General features: G+C 41.4%; 1 protein-coding gene across 1 annotated transcript in view; it reads left to right on the top strand.

Annotated features, from left to right (window-relative positions):
- Positions 1-512: 512 nt before the first annotated feature.
- LOC122808185 (scavenger receptor cysteine-rich type 1 protein M130-like) overlaps positions 513-20542 on the top strand; it is a 234440-nt gene continuing 214410 nt past the window's right edge. The window contains exons 1-2 of the mRNA XM_044079153.1: positions 513-534; positions 798-1118. Coding sequence (XP_043935088.1) covers positions 513-534; positions 798-1118 — 343 coding nt within the window. The remainder of the gene's footprint in view (positions 535-797; positions 1119-20542) is intronic.

Below are 20542 nucleotides of genomic sequence, written 5' to 3'. Positions count from 1 at the left end.
ATACTACAGCCCTGAAAAACTAGCAGACACAGTGTAATTAAGTACTACAGCAGCAGTGGAAATAGTCCAGCTCTGAAACTCTAATAAAGTGTGAGAAACATAACAAATAATACACAATTCTTATAAAATATAGTTAAAATAATCAGAAGAAGTACAAAATTATACTTATTTTCATTATTTTAGAAGTGGATGCTTTAGACGCAGCAAATTCTCTGTAACTCATAGATGAAGTAGCCGAACCAAGAGCAGCTTTGAGGATGTGAGCACAAACCCACACAAACACTGGGCTTATATAGAATCAGAAAAACAAGTTTTACAACAGTAACGTCTACAGATATATCAGGAAAATACAAAATAAACTTTCAGCCAGCAGCCCGCAACTCAGATAAGCTTGCTACAGCACACTTCTGCAACACCAGTGCAATCAGAAAACCTTCTTAATGTAAACATTCAGGTTTTAGAGCTTAAGTGCAGAGCTTAAATTATTACGAATGTTGCTGAGGTACATAGAAATGACAGAAGAGCCATTAAAAAGTAGTTTCCGAGTCTAGTGAAATGAGAAATTCAGAATGCATAGAATGCATATCATGGATGCTGTCCTTGCACATATGTGTGTTTCAACGTTATACATTGAAACTTTATCTAAACATTAGTACCAGAACAGCAATGTTAATACCAAGTTAGCAGAACAGTGCAACTACAGAAGTGTGTATCAACCAAGATACATTTGTAAGACCCAGATATCTTGCAGTCTTCATAAGCTAGATAACTGAAGGGACTATATTTTGTCTTTACAGGTGGTGACATTGAGAAGCTGAGACTGGTGAATGGAAGCTGTCCCTGTGCTGGTACCATTGAGGTTTATCATAGTGGAGAATGGGGAACAGTGTGCGATGATGAGTGGGACATACAGGATGCAACAGTGGTCTGTAAACAGCTGGGATGTGGTTTTGCCTCAACTGCCCTTGAAAAAGCTTATTTTGGAGCAGGATCTGGAACCATCTGGCTAGATGATGTTGACTGCAATGGAACAGAGACTGCCTTGTGGAAATGCCATTCAAGTACATGGGGAGAATCTGACTGTGATCATACAGAGGATGCTGGAGTAATCTGTTCAGGTAGGCAACATGGGTGTATTTGCATCTGCTTAAATTACTCCTTACATAAAATAAACAAACTGCAAGTAATAGAAAAAAACATAGACTCCATCTTATGATGTTAGATCAGAAAGTCTGTTATTTGAAAGACCTTAAAAATAAAAAAATGGGCACAACACATTAGTTCCTATTGATGAAGGTGAATTTTGAAAATGTGTTACTAAATCGCCACAAATGTAAAATAGGTAGCTCTAAATTATTTAATGTTTGAACAATTTATGTTTCCTGTTCTGCAGCCAGATGTTGAAAAGAAATACAATGAAGAGTCAATTTAAACAAGCATCACTGTTAATGTTTTTATTAGTTTGTACGCAAGTACGGAGGCATTATGTACCAGGCTATCAGCCTTTACCTGGGTCAACAGAATAAGTAATGAAGTGAACAATGAGAAACACAAAGACAGCTTAACTGAAACTGCAGAGGAAGGACATTAAAATAGAAGACATTGTTACCTGTTTTGAACAGACCCTGTGTTAGCTGCTGTTAAATTTAAATATAAATGAAACAGTTGTGAGGAAAAAGTGCAATAAGTTACTTCAGAGTATATCCAGAACTGGTGCTACTAACTTGGATAAGTGATACTGAAACAAATGCTACTGATTTCACATGCAATAGCAATTGAAAAAGAAAGTTCCACTTAAATGCATTAAATGTATTTCTATATCAGACAGAGTAAATGAGTCTTAAGAATTTAATTTTATTAAAATGTGAAATATCCCATTTCTTATGGGCAGTTTTGCATCTCTTCACAAAACCATGCTTGCACTTTTGAATTAATCACAAAAGCAAATATTTACCTAACAGGATTGCTGATAATTTGGTTAATATCTGTAGTAGTAAGTATACTAGCCTATAATTCCTCTTATGTGCCTGCTTTACTTTGCCTTTTGGTGCATAAGTAATCCTGCCCTGTGTCACACCGATAAACACCTTACCCCTAGTTTTGATGATTTTTAAGATCTGCTGTAATGTCAGCACCAGACAATGCCTCTCTTTTATAAAATTATATAGGGAAGCCGTTAGACATGTATGTCTTCCCCCATCAGTTTTCTTAATGGCTCATTTCACTTTCTTGAGTCTAATAACTGCATCTTTTCCCTGACTTTCCAATTGTATAAAGGGATCAGTATGCAAAACCCACCCAGGAGTCATATGCAATATTCCTGAGCTATTCTGATGGATGATGATTTGCACAAGAGCAGGTCTGATTTCCAATATGCTGTATATATATATATATATATATATATATATGTATTTTTTTTTTTTTTCCATATCCAATAGATCTGCAACAAGGTGCTCTGTCCCACTTTCTTTAAAATGTCAAGTTTCATATTTGGTATGAGCTTGTCCTCTCAGACACCAGATATCTCTCCTACTCATCACCTCTATTTCCACTGTAGACCAGTTAAATGCTTCCACTGGATCCTTATTTATGTTCTCTTTTAAAGACCCTCTCCTTTAGAGATAGAATCAACTCCAGTGACCCTTTCACTGGCTCTCACTTAGCTCCCAATCTGTGCTTGAAATTTTATACTGTAACCATTCTCTACAACTACTCTACTTTGCCACAGACTTACACCTACAGCACCCTTAACAACATTCCGCTATATTGATCCAACATCATCATGCCCTAAGCTGCTCCCCAGAAGAGCATCCTTCAGTATGTTCTGTAGGCACAGTGGTTAAGGGGGCTTCCTCCAGTTATAATAAATCCATTTCAACCCCTTGGACAGAACTTCCACATCATGCATTTTATCACCCAAGCCCATCTGAGCACAATCATAGGTTCATAGGTGAGTACTAGGCTAATGGCCCTGGAACCTTTACAAGCCTAGCACATAAGATTACCCTGGCATCGTGCCACCTGACCTTAGTTCCCAGTGCCCCTGTCGAGTAAAGCCACTGGAGTGATCCCTGGGGTGAATTTTCTATTTCGCATCCACTCATCACAGGTTCATAGGTGTGTACTAGGCTAATTGCCCTGGTGTACTAGGCTAGAAGCTAGTTGATATGCCTTTTATATTAATCTGTACAAATAATGCACTAAAAATGTGTGTTCATGAGGAAAAATTTGAGTCCCTTAAATAACATACTGACTAATGTTTCTTTGCTATATACTCTGAAGATCTATTTGATCGTAGTCTGTTTCAAACTAACTTTTACATATACAACTCATTTTTACTAAATACCAGGATTCACTGAAGCAAAACATTAAAATATTTCCAGTTAAAGGTTATACCAATTATATGGAAATACCATGCTTTCCATAAGGAAATGCTTACAAAATTCCTATTTTTCAGCTTGCCCATTATCATACCTGGCAGTATCTCTAGTCTACCTGTCTCACTTTTCTTAATGACCTAACTAACTATATTCATACCTTTTAAATAATACTATTACGCCATCATATCTCCAGTCAATTTATGGTCCTTTGAAACAGTCATAAAATATTTATATTCTAAAAGAATAGATTTATTAACACTTAAAACAAACTGCGAGTTACTATTTTCCATTTCTGAAATCTCTGTTCTATTTTAATTAATTAGGAATGTCCGGCAGTATTCCAAGAAGCCACATCCTCAGTACATATATGAAAAGGCAACGTAACCCTCAGACACTCCTCACCTATTTCAGCATGGGCAGGAGACTTCCTATTATCAAATGTCCAAAGCCTGCCTTAAGTATATGTAAACGGGATTATCTCTCACTGTGTCATTCTAACCATGGGAGCTATTCTGTTTATAGGGCAAAAATTACTATAATACAATAACTCCCTTTTATATTTTATTTCCTGATTTTTGAAAAAATAATAATTTAAAAATGTAGTAATTCTGACTGCCTCTGTAATCCTGTATATTGCACTTGTGGACAGTAAACTATAACCCCATACCAAACAAATCATGTACATTGAAATGGAGATCTTCTCAGTAAAAGCATTGCATAACAATGGCTTTTAAGTAATTTTATTTTTTTTTCTTTCATATTTCTTGTCAACAGAGGGACATCACTGAGGCTGTGTATGGAAACCACCTACAAAATTATATAACACAGGCAGTGTCTTTTTCATGTACAGGATGGAACTTAATTTTACTGCCTGTACTTCCAGCATCTTAACCATGGCAGGGCTAGCCACCCCGTGGTATAAATATCAGCTCTAGATGATTGTTACTACAGAAGTGACACGCTAACCCCATGTGAAAAATGTTGGAAAAAAGGATTGTGGATGGATGTATTTCAAGTATCTTTATTGTTCAGTTAAGTCAAGGCTACATCAGTTTGCTATGGTTAGCTGATTGGAGAAGCACTTTTCTTCCTTTATGCAGGATGTAAGATCTGATGTTGTTTGCTCTGTCTGGCTTCAACCTGTGAGTTTTTAGATTGAAGTGGATCCAACATCTGTCAATTCCTTCAAACTTCGATCTCACCAGGCTCCACCACCCTCCACCACCCTTAGTCACAATACCCTACTCCTCATCCTACCGCTCAGACCTAGTTTGCTCCCATTCCTGTCAGCAGTTCAATCCAGCTGCTTCATCATATTCTTATTCAAATATTGTTATAGTGTGTTTTTGTTATGATGAGACCCTCAATTCCAGGATGCCAGCATCTGCTTCTGCCTTCAGCACTGTGGAAAGGATGTTCTCCTCTAAAATGATGGGTCATATTCCTCCAGCTGGTATTCCATCTCCTTCCTCATCTGAGCCTGTGATCAAGTCATCAGTCTTCTTTTGGATAGCCTGCATCATTTGGAGATTTCTGCCTCTATTCTCTCTCATTCAGCATCAGTAGAGTGGGAGGTTTCAGGGAAAAGGAGGTGTAAGAGGAAACACCTTGACTCCCCAGAGGAGACTCTCATAGAGGATGCTCACCTCAAGGAAGGAGAGGGGTCCCCAAATCTCCAGGGGATGACACCTCATTTGGCGATCTCTTGGAGCTTCTTCATCACTGCGGCTACTGGACCACTGAAACTCCCTATCTGGGAGTCAGTGTTTTTGGAGGCCTTCAGCATGAGCCCATCCATGCCTTGGGTAATTCCCCCTCTGGATGAGGTTATATATTTAGTGTCCTGGAGGGGGTGGAAGGAACCTGACATGGTGGAGCCCATTCTGATGAAGCCTAAGCCTAATACAATTCTTGCTTCTCCAAATGACTGACCACATTAGAGTAAGTGTCTGGCTATAGATGCAGTTGTGGTGGCAGCTACCACCAAGAAGATGATCTCTGAAGTGACCACTTCAGTAGATCCCACAAATAGAGAGTCTTGGGCTTTGGACCATTTAGAAAAGCACTCCTATGCTTCAGCCATGTTCATGTTGAGAGCACATAATTATCTATTGCACTCTTCCAGACTCCAATGTGACCTAATATTTGAAGTGTTGAGGAATGTTAATATGCAGCAGTCTATCATCAATACCTCCATGAAGCATATTTCCAGTGGAGCTGATGGAACATCCTGAGTGTCTGTCTCTGGCATTGCCATGCAACTCCACTCTTGGATACAAATATGCAGCTTTGAGGAGTGTTTTAAGGCCTCCTTCATTGGCACCCCATTTGACAGCTCTAGCTTGTTTGGGGCAAATAATTATGAACAAGCAAAACAGGAAGACACTTTCTGCCAAAAGAGTATGTTTTGCCACCCCTCAGCAAACTTTGTCTAGGAATGAGATGTGGAAAACATCTTTTTTTCAAAAAGTTGTAGCAGTCTTTTCAGGATACTGCTTCAGACCATCCCCAGAGACCAGGGGAAACCATAATGGATGCCACCTGCAGGCTGGGGTGGTCTGCAGAATCAGGGTTTCTATAGGCCTTTCTCTGGTGGGCGCTTTCCGTGGCCCTGAAGGGTTGCTCAACTGTCCTGTTTTAGAGCTTGTTGGGGGTCAATTGGATTTTCAACTGGAAGCTTGTGAGGCCATCATCTCAGATGTGTGGGTGTTAAGAGTCATATCCACAGGCTATTCTATCCCTTTTTAGCAATTCCAAAGTTTTTTCACAAATATCTCCAGACATTTCACACTATCAGAGACTGCAAGCTGCATTAGACATTCACAAACTGCTCACAAACCAAGTCATGTAAGTGTCCCACCATAACAATGAGGATCCAGGGTCTATTCAATATTCTTTTTGGTACCAAAGAAGAACAAGGACCTCAGGCCTATCCAAGATTTAAGCAAACTGAATCCTATAGTGAAACAAACCAACTTCCATGTGGTCATGATGTAGCCCATTTTACCTATGATGAAGAAATAAGGAAGAACACTCTAACTGGAATATCTTTTTCTCCCATAGGTACATGTTTAAAGTCCTGAAAAGGACTCAGCTGTCTAAGTCCTGATATGGCTTCAGATGCTCTTTGAGGAGGTGGCCCAGTGGAGCACTTAAGATAGTCCTGAGAAGGACTGGTGTTAGCCCTTAGGAGGGCTGTTTTAGCTCTTGAGAGAGCTGTTGTGGCTCTAAGACGAGCCTTTGTATTCTGGTATGGAACTGGTGGTCCTATGGAGGACCTTTTAGTCCTCACAAGGACATTTGTGCTGTACAGATCTCTAGTTGGTCCTAATAAGGACATTTGTAGTTCCTGTATTGCCAGTTAGTCCTTATAAGGACTGGTGTGCCCCCTTGTTGATCAAGTCTGGGCTTTGTGGTTAGGATTTGGTGGGTCCTAATGAAGACCTATGCAGTCCTGATGGATCTGATTTAGTCCTAAATAGGACTGTTGTGTCCCCTTGTTGATCAAGGCTGGGCTGTGTGGTGAAATCTCAGTGGGTCCTAATAAGGACCTTGGTAGCCTTCAGAATAATTGGTTTTGGCCTGTGGAGTAAGAATTAAAAACAGTCTAGCTTAAAAACACCAACACATAACAAATCAACACAAAACACGTAGAACATATAGAATACCAGACCCCTGGTTTGCTGAACTCTGGGTATGCAAGGTAGTCGCTGGCTAAAGAAGGATCCTGGAGACAGTTCAAGTCAAGCAATGTTCCTTTATTGTTCAGTCCTTGCAGGTTACAGATTTCAATCCAAATTTCCTCCTAGTGTTGCCCTGAGTTAAGTGACAGAATAAAGCCAGTTTTCCAGTTTATATCTATCTTAGCACTGGCCGTGTCTATGTGATTGTCCAATCTCCTGGAAGGGGCTGGTCTGGGGCATGGCCTATATTGAGCCCAGCCCCTTCCAGGAAGGAGGTTCTCTTTATTATTATTGCTCCATTTGTTACATAGTGTTTCCCATGTGGCTAAGTTACAATAGCCATGTTTCTTCCTTAAATCCAAAACCCTCAGTTTTAAATTAACTTAAAACGAGTACCTATCAAAGCTTCTTTTATTAAGTCTTTTGGGGTTGGAAATCTCTTTCCAGCTGTTTAATTTAAGGGTGTTACTCTTTTTTACAATTTTATTTTCACAAAGTATCACATTCAAACAAGACAAAACCTAAAACAAAACATCCTACACTTTGTAGACATTTAAACATCACAAACACTATGAAATTAACCACATTAAATGGAAAATATTTAATAATTTGATATGAATAGTTCAGACTTACATTAAAAATTGTTTTATGTTTCTTTTTGTGTCTAGTCAGAGGTTTCTTAACCAATGCTTTTGTGTGTACTTCATCAGGGAGGGAAATTTGTGTTTACCAGTTGTGGTTGTTTCAAAAATAGTGGTTTCTGCCATTTTGATGCTCTCTTTTTTATTATATAAATAGTTAAGTTGGCCAGGTTTCCAAATGTCAGTTTCCCACCTTTTTGGTGTTTTCTTTTTCATTTTATATTTTTTATATATTTAATTTAGTTATCCAGGTTTGCTGTCATTATCCTTTTTAAACCTTTTTTGTTTATTTCTATCTTGCGCCTGGTTGGTTCCTTGGTAAGGATAGAACCATCATATATTAGTTGTTTAGAATTTTAATCAGAACTTGAAGTGACATAAACTATTTAAAAAATAGAAAAAATAGTAGTAGGTTAGACCTTAGGCAAATAAGAAAAGGAAGGTAATAAAGTGGTGAGACGGAATTTCAATATTGTTTACAGTGGTGGGTAGGGGATGTTTGAGAGGCGAGTGCCATGTCTGGTGGGACCTTGGAGTCTCATGGGTTAAAGAACCCGTTAGGGGTTGTGGTCCACTACCAGCCTCGGGGAATGCAGGTTAAAACAGACCATCTGAGTGCCTAGCTGTTCTTGTAGGTGCCTCTCCAGGTCCGTATTTGTGCAGTTAAACCATAGGAGGTATACCCATTAGCTTGTGACTGTTTTTTCTGTTGTTATCCTTGAGGTAGCTGCAGTTATAGCTGACCTAGTGGTGAACCAATTCACAGAGCAGACCTAAGGCTTAGTGTGTGTCTTAAGCCTGCTTTTGATGAGGCCATGTGGTCCAAGGGAGCACTGTGGTGTGGTCGGCCAGAAAGGGGACTGGTGTGAGTCTAAGGACCCAGTCAAAATGCCTGACCATAGTGAACCTCGAACCTTGTAATAGTACATATAATGTTAATTTTAATTTAAAATTTTAGTTTTAATCTACTTGGAGCCATTGAGAAGGATGAAAGTGAAATGAAGACTCTACATTTATATTTTACGGTGACGATAGCCTTATTTTGAGACTTGAACATTTGGGAGAACATGTGGCAGATACGTGTATGGGAACAGCGTGCCCTGCTATTAGTGGCTGAGGGCTACAGCCCTCAGCATCCTAAAAGCTTTCCTTCCTATGTGTGAGGAGGTGGCTGAAGGCTGGGAAGTAGTGTAACATAAATTAGATTTGGGATGATAAAAAACTGAACTGTTATCATGTAGGTTCAACTGTATGGGAACCAGGGTCAGGAACAGCTTCAACAAATTTACCTCTGACTGAAGGACCTGTGAGTGTGAAGTGCCACATAGAAAAAATCCTGATAATGGCAGTATTTGGGGTTCTATATATGATAACTACAGTCTCCAGTCTTCCATCTGTGTAACACAGAGGGTGGAAGCTGGGGGGGGGGGTGCTAAAGCGGGGGTGTCAGGGCTAATTGAGAGATTAAACAGAGTGTGGGAGTGGGTGAGGGTGAGCCTAACCCCAGGGACTAAAATGAAATAAAAGTGTCTCATGGGGGGGGGTGTGAGTGTGAGGCCATGGATCTCATGGTGATTCCGCCTGCTTTGGGTTGTTAGTTCGTGGGTCCCAAACTCAAAATTCCTGGGCTGTTAACCTGTGCTCAAGGTGATGAGTTTGGAGGGTGGGGTGTGGCAGAGCTGTGGTGACAGCTGTCCATTTGCTAGCTTCCAGGGTGGAATGCCTCGAGGAAAGGGGCTCCTCATGGGTGCCACGTTGTTTGCTGGTCCCTTTGCAGGGTCTGGATCTGGGGAGGTGTCCTTTTAAGTGGTTTTTAAATTCCCCAAAACAAACGACACAGAAATGAGGAAAATTACAAATACAAAATAAATCGAGATTAACAGTCATAGTAATAATACAGAGAACATAATGAAAACGTAATAATGCTACATGAATCCAGCCCACCTGTCCTATCTTCTTTCTCATTCCACAGCCTCCAATCCACACTCAAAAGGAATACAGAGACAAGTGTGGAAAACTAAACAAAATTCAGAAAGAGATAAACCCTATTTTTTTCTACTTGTTGAAATAGTAATAGCCATGTGGAAACTGTGAGTAGGCTTCTATCTTAGGCAGTATTGAGCAGTTTTTTTTTAGCAAATCATTTACAGCTCTCTGATAATGTTGTCCACCAGTCCTAGCACTTTAAATTGAATTGAAAACTTCCTTACTGAAATTGGTAAAGACATCCCGGGATTCATGAAGCTCAGCGCAAGGACGGCCTTAGGCTTGCGCCGACCGTGCAGCGTAGAGATGGCGCAGTAGTGCCATATGCATATTAATGAAGGCGCACTGCTGCCACATCCACGTGCATAGGAAACGTGCGCGAGTGGATGGGGTGTGTCTAAGCGCAGCACGGAGGCGTGGACATGTTGGCTGTTTACGTGCAACCTAAAATGCTGAATATTACAGCCTGCCTCCAATAGCAATCACACCTGTCAGTGTCCGTGGATACTGAAACGTATGCAAAGTATGCAAGACAGTTTTGAGAACACAAAAATAAGAAGCAAACACAAATACACGTAGCTGAATATTGAGTACCCATCCCTCGAACAAATGACATTTAAAACCCTGTGCCTGTATTTTATTATAGTGTTGACAGTTATACCACATGGAAGGGAAACACATTGTGTTAGCGCACTGCCAACAACTAAGTCTAGCCCAATGGTCAGGGTTACCACCTGTCCCACATTGTGAGTGACAGTCCCCCTCTGGGCAGTTGTTTCCATGCCAAAACCATTATAAATGTAAAATATCCTGCAATCACAGGACATAATTATGTCCCACATATTATGTAATAGTCACATACAATAGTTATTTCCATATGTAACATACCTACATGTTACAAGAAACAGAATAAGCAAGCAAATGAAACAGAAGAAGCAGCTAAACTGCTACAACAATAAGCTTATATTTAGGCATAAAACAAAAGTTCTATCCGTTGTACTGACCATGGGTATGTGTTGGCCTGTAAAATCTGATGTGTGTCCTGAATATATCCCATCCTGGCCATATGAAAAGGTGGCAAACCTACCAATTTTCAGAGCATTCACCCAAAATCTGCCCATTTGCAGTCCAAGGCGTCCTTGTCAGGATGGGCCAAATATGAATGGGCATTACCAGGTCTACCTACCATGTCATGAAAGATAAGTATTTGCGTGTACCTATGTGCGTGATGTACAGCATGTGGAAGGTGAAAAATGCTAGGGTAGTCCTCAGTACCATACAGGTACCAGAGATATGTAGTGTATGCAATGTGTTTCTTTGACCAAGCCATGGGCCATCAAGTAGAGAAGGGATGGATGGAGTGTGTGGAATATGGGTGTGGGGAGGACGGGTAATGTAATAATTTGCCAAGGGGAGACTGTGTTGGATGCACAATAGGTGAATTGGAGGTGTATGAGGGAGCAGTGGGTGAATCAGAAAGAAACACAAAAAACAAACATACACATCCACAATGCAACCTGACAGGCCATACCATAGAACACAATCCCACAAACATATGAATATTGAAATGTGCGATACACATGTACAGAAATGTCACTGGCACATACCCACATAATGGTCTGGACTGAACTGAGCCATCCAACCACAACACACCTGGATGCATAATTGATTACCCATCATCCCCTCTACAGCACATAACCCCTCCATTCCTGAATGTCCACCACATCCAGCCATACTCGGGCTGCTAGCTTGGTGCAGCCATATCTGCACATAGTGACCACTACTCATACCTAGCTGCCAGTCTCACCCTAGGCAGTGTCAGGATTGCAATCTATGTATCCCTTGCATGTATAACCCTATCACATTTTCATAAATCCAAAAATATTGACGTTTATTGGCTTGTTCAATTTTTGGATATCCCTCATGGGATAAGTATCCTGTGTAAACATCAGACTTGGTGTCATGACACAATGTCCAGTCCTGTAGAAATCTGAACACAAGTTGTATGTGCAGTAGTTGTTCATGAGACTGCTCAGCCTACAGCCGGTCATGCAGAACCTACTACCCGGGATTAAACACCTGACCATGATGCCCAGCTCCCCACATGAATTATCAAGAATATATACTTTACACATTTGCATAGTGGCAGTTGGATATAGGGTGAGTAAGGTGCTGACATAAGCAGGGTACCACCTGTCCCACTTTGTGAGGGACAGTCTCTGTTTGGGTAGGTGTGTCCTGACCAAAAATAGTACAATGGCAAATGTCCTGTGATTGTAGGAAATAATTATGTACCATATTTCATGTAACAGTTGCATAAAACAGTTATTTCTGTATGTAAAATATGTAAATCTTACAAGAAACAGAATAAGCAACTAAACTGCTACAATAATAAGCTCTCATCTAGGAAAATAAGTGAAGTTCTTAACCCTGTACTGACCGTGGGTATGTGTTGGCCTGAAAAATCTGGTGTGTCCGGAATATATCCCATCCTGGCCATATGAAAAGGTGGCAACCCTACCAATGGTCAGAGCATTCACACAATAACTGGCCAGCCTCTTAATCCCCCCTAAAACAAGTGACCTTTGGAGGAAAGGTGGTGAATTACACTGAATGAATAATGACAATAATTAAGAGTAATAGACGTCTTTTACTTCAGAAAATAAGTATTAATACATATGCTCTGATTCTGTTAACGTTTCAAGTTAATAGTACTAATATTGTAAAAGTGTCTGTGATTGTCCCTGATTTGTCCATGCTTTGGCCCTGTTACTGTTGAAATTAGTCCCTGAGTGGTTCGTACATATATGTATACCAACCAACTGTCACATTTGTTGGCAGTACTGTTGAATACCTGTAGTGAAGTCATATATCCTAGCTACCATCCATGTGGAATGTACCACGGATGGTGTAGTGGTCAAACCGGTGACTAACGTGTGTCTGTTTCTGGGTCCAAGCCATGCAAGGGCCGCTAATTTTATGTGATGGCCAGAATAATGTCCGTCGGATATAGGGAGGTAAAGCCAGCGAGGGATCTTGCGCGGACATTCAACAGTATGGGAAATGTAAATAGGTATGTAGGTGTATATGTATGTGTATGTACAGATATATATATATATATATATATATATATATATATATATATATATATATATATATATATATATATATATATATATGTAAATGAACATGGTCACAATAAAGCAGTCATAACGAATGTGAAGGGAAACACAAGCAAAACTCCCCCACCCCATATTATGTAGTGCCGACATATCAAGCTGATCAGAGGTTGGCAAACCCCTGCGTCTGTAAACACAGGTAGAATGGTAACATTGGGACTAACTCTGTCCACGTGCTAATTCTGACTTTCAAATGGGTACAGGGCAGTTCCGGTCACCAGCCGGACAAGCCTAAACCCGGACGACCACATGAACACCCGACAATCAAACACACGTATGTGCCAGGACTATAAGCTTTGGAGTTCTGAATATCCTCGGAGTGAGTAAATATGCAGCACGGGTCCATAGCAGTAGGGAATAGGGAATGGTGCATGTGTAGTACTGCAGTTTTCCCAGCAGGAGAATGGATGCCTGCTGTGTAAGTGAAGTGTTGAGACTTGTGTTTGGGTAACTATGAACCATGGGTATACATATAAATGAAGCAGAATACCAATAGTGTAGTGGTTAGAGCATCCACCTAACATAAAGGCATTCACAGTTCAAGTTCGACTATAACACATATAATTTTCCTTGTGGAATGATTGTCCCTGTGCTGTAAAGCCAACAATTAAACATATAAAGGTGAACATGTGTTTTGCATGGGGCCATTAGCCAGATACCTTCAATCAAAGTGGTACTGTCATAATGAATAAGGCACACTAAAGCACAAATAAGCGGCAGTAAACATATGTAACTCACAGTAAGCATAGGCGAGTGCGCCTGCGCAGGTGTAAGCAGCTCCCAGCATAGGAAATGTATGTCTCTATGTACAGATGAAATTTACATATATATATATATATATATATATATATATATATATATATATATATATTTGAAGAATGAGCACCGTAAGAATAAAGCATACACAAGGGATGTGAAGGTAATCGAGAGCAACTAAGGTATTATATATTGCTTGCAGCATATGTCAGATAAAGTAGCCCAAGAGTGAACAGAGCACCGCTATTCACACCAGAGGCAGGGTTCTACCAGTGGGCATAACATTGTTGAACTGCTATGTCTACATTACACACAGACGGAATGTAGTCCATGTTGGGACCACCTACACTTGTGAATGGCCGTAATCCATAACACCAGAAAAGGCACGTATGTGCAAATATAATTGCTGGGAGACCCTGTGAATACACGAGGTGGTACAAAATGTGTGTAGGGTTCCAAATGCTCTGGAGAGGGCAATGTGTAAAGGAGTGTCATGGCTGCGATATCAAGTGAATAATGGCTGTTACGCGTGGAAACTCAACACAGGTGGGGTGAAGGAACTATGGGTATGCAATTATGGATCCAGGAGTGCCAGGGTTGGTTGGGACGGTTCCAGTGGACTGCCTCTTGTAGGTCAGCTATTACGTAATAGGTATATATGCATACGCACATGCAGACAACAATATGTTGAAGTACATTCTCTGTAACACATGCACTCCATTTATTGACATAAATAATATAAATGTGCACAGACAAACAAAGACAGTAGCTGGAATAATAGGCTGTGCAGATGAGGAACAGGTCAAATGACACTGTATCACATCCCATATACCATCAGTAATCTGTATATGAACATATTGCGACATCTGTCTGCTGTATAAAGTTACAAGATAACCGGAGTGAAGTGTCGATGTCATAATGACAAAGGCAATAGTATGCTGGTGAAGCATATGTAAAACCCAATACGCATGTGTAAGTGCATAAGACCGGGAAATGTATTGGTCAACAGACACACAGATGTATATAAAACTGTGGTGGTGGTGCTGCGGTAACATTGTCGCCTCACATTAAGATGATGTCTGGTTCGATTCTCAGCTAGAGCATCTTCTGCGTGGAGACATGCGTGAATGGGCGTACCTTCATTGAAAGTTGTGCGTCAGGGCTGGCATCTCAGCACGTAAACATCTACTGCCAATTATAAGCGGACCAGAGTTCCGCTGTGGCGACCCCTAACCGGGAAAAGCTGAAAGACACTATATATATATATATATATATATATATATATATATATATATAAAAATATATATATATATATATACATACATACATGCACAAAAGAAAAAAAAAAAATATATATATATATATATATATATATATATATATATATATATATATATATATATGTTACTGTAAATATACACATGTACATACCTAGGTTATGTTACAGCAATTACGCGTAACATATGGTCCAATAAACAAATGTCTACCTCCCACACACCCCCAGCTAGGCCGGTGAGACATACAGACATGCAATAAAGGTAAATACACCGCTGATTTCCAGACCACTGGCAGGAAACTATCAGTGGGAGAGATCTGCAAGGTCTACACGTTAAACATGGATCACAGGGTCCCTTGTGGGACACCAAAAAATTGCCTTGTAGCCGAACCAGTGACGATTGACGCAACGAGGATGTAGCTGTACATGGAACAGTAGGTTGTGCAAGTCTGATAACACATGGGTTGACAAAACATACAACATGTGTCCCAACACAGGGGAGTGTGGGCAGTGTGTAGGGGTGTGTTCATACCCCAGCTGCGCTCACAGTAAGGATGAGTGCTGTAGAGGGGTGTCAGGAAGGGGAATCATGGGTATGCAATAATGGGCCCAAGTGTGCAGGTGTTGGTTGGCCGAGATGTATTAGGCCCACCCCGTGGAAGTAATTAATATTCCTATGTGGGTATAGCAGATGCCCATACCTCCCAACCCTTAAGAGCATATCTACTGGATAGTCTGTAAACCATTGGGGGAACACATAGGGACTATATCAGTGAACTGTACCCAATTATCATGGACGTCCGTGATTACGAATCAGAATCTAACACAGTCCTAACTATACCCTTCCAGAACTAGTGATATTAGGTGGGCAGGTGATGGAATACACGCAATGACTAATGACAACATGTATGAGTCATAAACAGCATGTACCTCGACAAATGTGTATGAATACATATGCTCTGGGTCTGTCAATGTGTCAGGTTAACAGTACCAGTCATCTAATTGTGTCCCTGAGGGTGTTATGCAGTGTCCCTGATTCAGTGTTCATTCTCCCCCATTGGTACGTGAGGTCTGCTAGTGACAGAAAGCGCATATTCTGCTGAATACTTTAGGTAGATGATAGCACAATAGGTTGGGGTTACCACCTCACCTTTGCGAGAGACACTTCCCTTTGGACAATTGTGTCCTGCAATATAAATGTTATTATGGCACATGGCCTGTGATTTAGGGCAAAGAATCCATATATTGTCTGTAGTGGTTGCATAAAACGATTATGTTGTAGCTGAAACACCTAGATGTTATAGGAAACAGTATTAGCAACTATAATGCTACAAGAATAACCTTTACTTATGCAAACCGGTGAAGTAGGCTATTTTCTACTGGCTGTGGGTATGTGTTGCCTTGTCAAATCTGACATCTCTACATATAGGTCCTATAGGGCTGCCAGCTTTTTACATGGCCAAAGTGTGACCTGCTCCGTAGAAATGTCAGACATACCTGGTCAGAACATACCTACAGCCGTGCATAGTACAGAACTATACGTATTAGCGCAAATAAAATCTTAGTCTAGTAGCAGTTCAGTTGCTTATGCAACTTCACATAACATATAGAAGTGTCATATATACAATAACTGTTACATGCAACTATTAGAGAAACATAGAATATAATATTGTCCTGTAATTAGGACATTTGCAATGTCTTGATTATTTTCCTATGACACATACGCCTTAAGGAGGGACTGTCCCACGCAAAGTGGGACAGGTGTTAATCCTAAAGTCTCACCTCGGCCAATTTAAAAGGTGGCAAACCTACAATAGATATGTGGTAGCATGACCCGGCAGATGGATTTGGGTCCCAAAACATGTTTACTTGTCTGTATTGCAGAGTATCGGTTCCCATGTATCAGCCAGATGGGAGCAGATTGTATGAAGAATATGCATATAATATGATTAACTCACTGGACAGGCCGCAGATTCCGTACAGTCAAATGCCATGCCGTTGCCTAATGGTCAGCCATACCTGATACTGTAGTCATGTAATCCGATGTAATAGGCATCACAAGGGATCGTGCCCACCCAGCGTGAGTGACACATGCAACTACCAATGTCGGTGCATGTGCAAGTGAGGGAGTGAGCGGGTGTAAGTGTGTTTGGCTACCAGTATGCGAGTATGGCACTGGTAAAGAAATGTGGAGTCTAACCAAGTGTAAGAAGCTGTAACCAGAGGTCAGCAGTGCTTAACACCACGCAAACCCATGCACAACTACTCCCAACTGCTTCAATGTGCCTTACTCACTCCATATCCAGTGGCCTTGTTCTGGCCAAAAACAAATAGCCGTCCTTTGTAAGTGTTGGTAGCAACACCCTGCGCACACAGCTAATGTGAATTACCAATACACCATGGCAAATATACAGACAATAGACAGTACCACACACATACCATACAGCAAAGTCATCCAACAGTATAGCAATGTACCGGCAGATATGTCCGGACCACTGTTGTTTGCAGACCTGGCCGTCTTGTGTTTACGTGTGTGAGCATGCCTAGTATGACCATTCTACATGTCGTCGACTGACATTGCCGTCATACCTTCATGTGTTTGAGCATGCCCAGTATGGCCAACTGTATTGCATGTGTTAAATGTCCATGTAGTCAGTACTGTGGTGCCGACCTTTGCGTTGTACACTGACAGGTGGCATGCTGTGTCTGCAGGGTATCCATCGGTCATGTAGCATTGACTGTTGCTACATTTCTGCACAGCGTGGGGGGGGCATCCGACTGTATCCACGTTCCTACACAGCACCGGGGGGCGCACCTGACTGTTGTTGCATGTGTACATTGGAAGGGGGCACACCTGACACTTGTACACTTTTGCTACTACTGTATTGGTAAGGAAACCTCCTTAAAAAAACTTCTCCAAAGCCAACTTCAAGCTACTGAAGTCAGAAGTGACAAACTTCACAACACCCATGCAGATGGGATCTGGCAGTATGTCTGCAGAATCCTACACTAAGGCACTGTGCAAGCACATCAACTCGTGCATGAATCGTGCCATCCCAAATAGAACCAAGATGATCTTCTCCAAAAAAAAGGAAACCAATCTGGTGGTCCCCTGCTATAAACAAACTATACAACAGAAGGAAGAAACTGTTGCAGAAAAGAGGAAAATCCCAGGATGCAAAAAAAACCACTCACCAGCCTCATTAAGAAGCTGAGATCCCTCATAAAATCCTCAAAAGCTAGTTACAAAAATAAAATTGCCAAGATTCCAAAGACAACCACAAGGGATTCTATAGTTATGTCAAGAATCTAAATGGCAATGCTCAGATCTGCTCAGAGCTACAACAGAATGGCATTAAAAATACTGATTCCAAGGATATTGCCAATATCCTGGCAGATTTGCCAACTTCACCCCCCTCACCCCCTAAAAGGCTCATCTCAATACCAAAAGATTGCCAAATTCTGATAATCACGGCCACACAGGTAGAAAGCACACTCTCCAAAGCTAAGAATACAGTATCTATGGGATCAGATGACATCCCAGGCTGTGTACTACATGAACTACAAAATGAACTGGCACCGCACCTAGGTGCCATGTTTAATCATAGCCTCAACTCAGGCTTCGTGCCCACTGAGTGGCGCACTGCTACAGTTATCCTGCTCCACAAAGGAGGATCCGCTTTGGATCCAGGGAACTACTGTCCCATCAGTCTGACAAGCCTGATCTGCAAGGGCATGGAATTCATTATCATGGGACTTATAAACAAAGACATTGGTAACCTTCAAACAATGGACACCACCCAGTTTGGGTTTGGGAAGGGCCGATCTTGTCTCCTGAATCTGATTGACTTCTCCGAATCAGTCTCCAGAGCTGTGGATGAGGGTAAGGCGGTCCACACAGCCTATCTGGACCTCACTAAGGCCTTTGACACCATCCCCCACTCTGGAATCATAGATAAACTTACTAAGCTGGGCATAAATCCCTACGTCACTCGATAGGTTGCCAAATGGCATACTGGCAGAACCCAGACTTTAAAAGTAGCCAACTCCAAATCCAGCTCCAGACAAGTGACAAGTGGAGTACCTCAGGGGTCAGTCCTGGAACCGCTCTTGTTTGGCATCTACTTCTCTGAAGTACAGGCCAACACTAAGGGACTCTGGCTAACAAAGTTTGCAGATGACTGCAAACTGGGAGCCATTACTGAATCCCCAAATGATGTGGATATTCCACAAAAGGGCCTTACAGAAACAGATGCCTGGTGCCAGAGCCATGGGCTCAAGCTTAATGCCAAGAAATGTATAGTTATCCCCTTTGGAAAAAAACATTTACCCATGAGTTACCACATAGGTGGCAGGACACTAAACATCGAAAGTGTAATGAGAGACTTAGGGACACAGGTGGACAGTGGTCTCACTTTCGATAACCACATCGCCACAATAGTCAGGAAATCCTTCTATGTGCCACACTTCATCACTATGGACTTTTCATCCAGAAAAAAAGGAGGTCATTGTCCCACTGTACTCCTCCCTCATTAGACCCATTATAGAGTGTAATGTCCCGTTTGGTATGTACCTCACAAGACATCTGCAACAGCTGGAAAGGCCACAGAAATACCTCACTAAATGAATCACAGGCCTAAATCAGATGCCGTATGCTGACCATCTAAAAAAACTCCAGCTATACTCTGTGACATATCATCTACTCAGAGGTGATCTCTGCTTAACATACAAGGCCATGTCGAACCCTGAGCTGTTGGACATGCTCCAATTAAAGAAATCCCAATCCCTCAGAGCCACACATTCAAGGGATCTAAACCTTGTCATCACAATGAACAAAACATGCTGGAGGGATAGGTTCCTTTCCCAGTGACTCCCCATACTCTGGAATAGACTATCCATACATGTCAGGCAGAGCACCTCATTTTTTAAAAGGAACCTTGATGATTGCATGGGAGATAGGAAATTCTCCCTGGGGATCATGTCAGTCACCCTGCTAGACAGGGGCCCAGAGAAGTAAATATTGTGGGAAGAAATATCCAGGGAATTGTTATGGTTAGGCTCGCATAGGCCCTAGGGCCAACAGCTTAGTACCAGCCTATGAACCTATGAACCTATGTCAGGTACTCCATTTCAGTGTGTAGACATACCTATTGTGCTGGCTAGAGGTATACCAGTGTACTCCAGATCTTAGCTTTAATTACCAACATATTAGTTTCAGATGTCCTAGCCTTCACAACCTACATCCAACTGCCTGGCCTGCTGTAGTCTGTCTGCGTGGGTCTATGGGGGGATCATCCATTGGGCATATTCAGAGGGCATAGTACAGCATTTATCTGTGTTGGTCTACACCAGTCCAGCTAGTTGAGACTTGTGTGGGCTGTATGGACACACATGATGCTCAGCCCATTACCCACAGTGGGTTATGACACCCTGTGTACTACTGGCTACTATGGTAACCCCTGTATGTGCTACAGATGCCATGGGTCACCATGGATGTCTACTGTCTACTGCCTTAACATTCGGCTGCCAAATTCCCTTGCATGCTCACATCCATACCATAGCTACAGGTAACAACACATCCTAATACAACTGCCAATTGGTAGGTTGATTGACTTACCTTGAGGGTGTGCCAGATCTGAGG

The sequence above is a fragment of the Protopterus annectens genome, chromosome 8.part0 (assembly GCF_019279795.1).
Source record: "Protopterus annectens isolate FY-2018-M chromosome 8.part0, PAN1.0, whole genome shotgun sequence".
NCBI lineage: Eukaryota > Metazoa > Chordata > Ceratodontiformes > Protopteridae > Protopterus > Protopterus annectens.
The sequence above is the reverse complement of the archived record's forward strand: the minus strand, read 5'-3'. Positions and strand labels throughout refer to the sequence as shown.